The sequence below is a fragment of the Mandrillus leucophaeus genome, unplaced genomic scaffold (assembly GCF_000951045.1).
Source record: "Mandrillus leucophaeus isolate KB7577 unplaced genomic scaffold, Mleu.le_1.0 Scaffold849, whole genome shotgun sequence".
NCBI classification, from domain to species: domain Eukaryota; kingdom Metazoa; phylum Chordata; class Mammalia; order Primates; family Cercopithecidae; genus Mandrillus; species Mandrillus leucophaeus.
In genome coordinates this window covers 228,412-231,936 of record NW_012109241.1, presented here as the reverse complement: position 1 = coordinate 231,936, position 3,525 = coordinate 228,412, and the positions used below count along the sequence as shown (strand labels likewise).

Sequence of the window (3,525 nt, the reverse complement as noted above, 5' to 3'; positions counted from 1 at the left end):
TTTTTTGAGACAGTCTTGCTCTGTCGCCCAGGCTGGAGTACAGTGGTGCTATCTCAGTTCACTGCAACCCCCGCCTCCCAAGTTCAAGCGATTCTCCTGCCTACGCCTCCTGAGTAGCTGTGATTACAGGTGTGCACCACCACACCCAGCTAATTTTTGTAATTTTAGCAGAGATGGGGTTTTACCATGTTGGCCAGGCTGGTCTCGAAATCCTGGCTTCAAGTGATCTGGCCACCTTGGCCTCCCAAAATGCCAGAATTACAGGCATGAGCCACCATGCCTGGCCTGGTGCCATCTTTCTGACCATAATTTTCTGTCTTTACACAAGAAGGAGCATCCTCCTGGTTTCCCTGGACTTAAACTGTTTTTGATGCTTCTTTTGTCTTCTCCCTTACTTCTTATATCCTGATTCTGGTTCTTTTTCTTTTCTTTTCTTCCTGTCTTTCTTTCTCTCTCTCTCTTTCTTTCCTTTCTTTCTTTATTTCTTTCTTTCCTTTCTTTTCTTTTCTTTCTTTCCCTCCCTCCCTTCCTTCCTTTTCTTTTTTCAGGGTCTTGTTATGTTGCCCAGGCTGGTCTTGAACTCCTGGGCTCAAGCGATCCTCCTGCCTTGGCCTTCCAAAACATTGGGATTATAAGCGTGAGCCACCGCTCCCAGCCTCAGATTCTTAACCCCTAGAAACTGTGAGATAAAAAATACATGTCTTAAGCCACTAAGGTTTTAGTAACTTATTATGCAGTAATAGAAGATAAACCATCTAATGGTCCTACAGTAAAAAAATACAGTCTTCTGATCTGGAATTCAGAGATTTGGGCTATACGGTTAGTTCTTGTCCTAAATATGTGGTCAATTTTGGTCAACTCACTTCACTTCTCTGGGCTTCACTCTTCTCATCTCTAAAAGTGAGATCAGCACTACTCAGCATCACGTCTCAACAAACTGGTGGGTCATAACCAGCTATGACTTCTGAGAAAAGTATTTGTTCAACATTTTTTTTTTTTTTTTAATACAGGGTCTAGCTGTGCTGCCCAGGGTAAGGTACAGTGGCATGATCATAGCTCACTGCAACCTCCAACTCCTGGGCTCAAGCAATCCTCCCGTCTCAGCCTCTGGAGTCATTAGGATTAGAGGTGTGGGCCACCACTTCCAGCTTGTTCAACTATTATATGTTCTAAAGTTTGTAAAAATCGTTGACTTTATATATAGTTGTGGGGATGCCTGTGCGAACATGTCGTGCTTTGGGGTGAGAGGAAAAGTTTGAGATGAACTATTCTATCTTTAAGGTATCCTCCACATCTAGTCATTTATAAATCAGTGCACCAAATCTTGTCTAAGCACCCAACATGAATAGCAAAGTACCAACCCAAATGCCATTCTAAATCCTCCCCGTTAACACGACTCTGAATGTGTTCGGGCACTGGGCAGAAATCTGACTTCAGGGATGGTGGGCCCAGGCCTTAGTCCAAGATACACACATAACTCCATTTTGACCAACTAGATGTAAGGGGAAGAGGGACATATTAGTGGGCTCTGGAGAAAGATTCTTCATCCCTGATAAAAGGGAGGAGGTACAGAAAAGAACCATCTATCTTTTACTGCCTTGAATATGGATGTGGATGTGTGAAGACAAGATACTTGGAGCTTCAGCAGCCTCTTTGCAACCGTGAGGGGAAGAACAAGAAAATCAGACACACCAACTGTTGCCCTGATAGCATGGACCTGCTAACCTCCAACTCATGTGACATAATTAAATGTCCTCAAGGTTCAAGTCTCTGTCAGACAACCTCTATTACTTGGCAGCTAAAAGTATTCCTCACTCACCTAGTGGGGAATGCAGAGATAAATATGACATGATACTTCCATTCAGGGGGCTTTACTGTTCAGCAGGGAAGATGAACATGTAAACAATGAGGTATGTGATTTAGGCGCTTGGGAATTCCATCCTGGGAGTAGCAAGCATAGTTGGAGTCACCAAATTGCACATCTGCATTTCCAAACAGTCTGTAGTAGGACACCTGCCCACAGAGATAGCACCTGGCAAGCTGAGTTAAGCAAGGAGGGGCAGAACAGCAGGCTCACCTGCTGGGCCACAGTGCCTCGGAGCTCCTGCAGCACATCCAGCATCTGGAAGATGTCAAACGCATGCACCACCTGGATCCTCTGGAGAGCTTCTGCCTGAAGGGGTGGAAAAGAGAAGCAAGGGCTTTGGATAAGAGGGAGTAGGGGGTCGAGGTAAGGCTGAGAAGGAAGAGGCACCTGGATGCAAGGATTCAGGTCCAGGGTGGCAAATGAGCTTTGTCTAATGGGCCAGTTGTCATGGTGGTGGCTGCCTGGGTGCTGAGCTGTAAAGTACTCAAACTCAGGAGGAAAGAGGGATATGACTGATTAGTGATGCTTCTCATGGGCGAGAAATGGACTGGAAACACAAAGCTCGGTGTTTGCCAGCCCTGGTTTAGGGCACGCACTGAGCTGGGAGGGTTTCCTGGAAGAATCGGTGTGAGTAGCATCCCAAAAAGGATGATGGTATCAACAGGGGTGGCTTAAGGAATACGGGATGTATTAACAGAACAGCAAGTTTGAAGGCAAGGAATGACTATTCAACCCAAATTCTTACAATGTTAAGGGGTAATGGGATTTTCTTGTGTCAGAATCTCAGTGGAACCCAGCATCCTGCCCCTTACCTGTTCCTCCTCATCCTGGGTTTTAGTCTGAAGCAGCTGGAGAAGGCGGGAAGCTGTCAGCCCTCCATTAGAATCTACATATAGGATGTTTTGCTGCAGGCCATGGGCCACATTTGCTGCCACACATAGACATACCTGGGGGTGGGGGCATTGGATGAACTTGACACTTCAGAGAGGGTCCAGAATGGGAGCTCCCCACCAAACCTTGCCCAGATTCCAGCAACACAAATGCGCTGAGTCCAAGCCCCATTCCTCATCACCCATCTTCTCTCTGTTGGGCTCTGAACTCATCAGTATGCTGAAGCTCCCCCAGGGATCCTGGGCTATGCATCTACCACCCTCACCCTCAAATCCTCCTGACTGCTGGCCTCACATGTACCTGAGTTTTGCCGCTACCTGGGCCTCCTACAATTTCAGTCACTTCTCCAGTATAAAGACCAGCATCAAGCAGTTTGTCCAGGCTGATGGCAAAAAAGAAGAAAATCAACACAAGAGGTTAGTAGGAAGAGAGGGGAAAAGGTACCAAGAAGAAAAGTAAGACATTCCTTTCAAGCACTGGTTCTGTCTTTGAACATCACTGGCTAGGAGGCTTCTCCTGATGTTTTCTTCTGGGAAAGAGGGAATGCCCAAATGTTCCTTCTCTGGTCTCTCTTCATCCCTCCATTCTTAAAGATCAGCTTTCCAGAGAGGCCTCTTCACCCCATCAGAAGGTCCTCCTTTCATTTTTTCATCTCAGGCCCTGTGGGTTTCCTTTTTTTTTTTTTTTTTTTTGAAATGGAGTCTCTCTCTGTTGTCCAGGCTGGAGTGCTAGAGAGCAGTGGCATGATCTCTACTCACTGCAAACTC

The 3,525-nt window shown here is 46.3% G+C and overlaps 1 protein-coding gene across 3 annotated transcripts in view; it reads right to left on the bottom strand.

Annotated features, from left to right (window-relative positions):
- RAD51D (RAD51 paralog D) overlaps nucleotides 1–3,525 on the bottom strand; it is a 28,240-nt gene that overhangs the window by 4,858 nt on the left and 19,857 nt on the right. For 2 of the 3 annotated variants that reach the window (XM_011968576.1, XM_011968577.1), the window contains exons 4-6: nucleotides 3,059–3,140; nucleotides 2,680–2,814; nucleotides 2,078–2,173 (exon numbers count right to left, since the gene is read on the bottom strand). In XM_011968576.1, the coding sequence (XP_011823966.1) occupies nucleotides 2,078–2,173; nucleotides 2,680–2,814; nucleotides 3,059–3,140 (313 nt within the window). The remainder of the gene's footprint in view (nucleotides 1–2,077; nucleotides 2,174–2,679; nucleotides 2,815–3,058; nucleotides 3,141–3,525) is intronic. The other variant, XM_011968578.1, reaches the window with a different exon arrangement.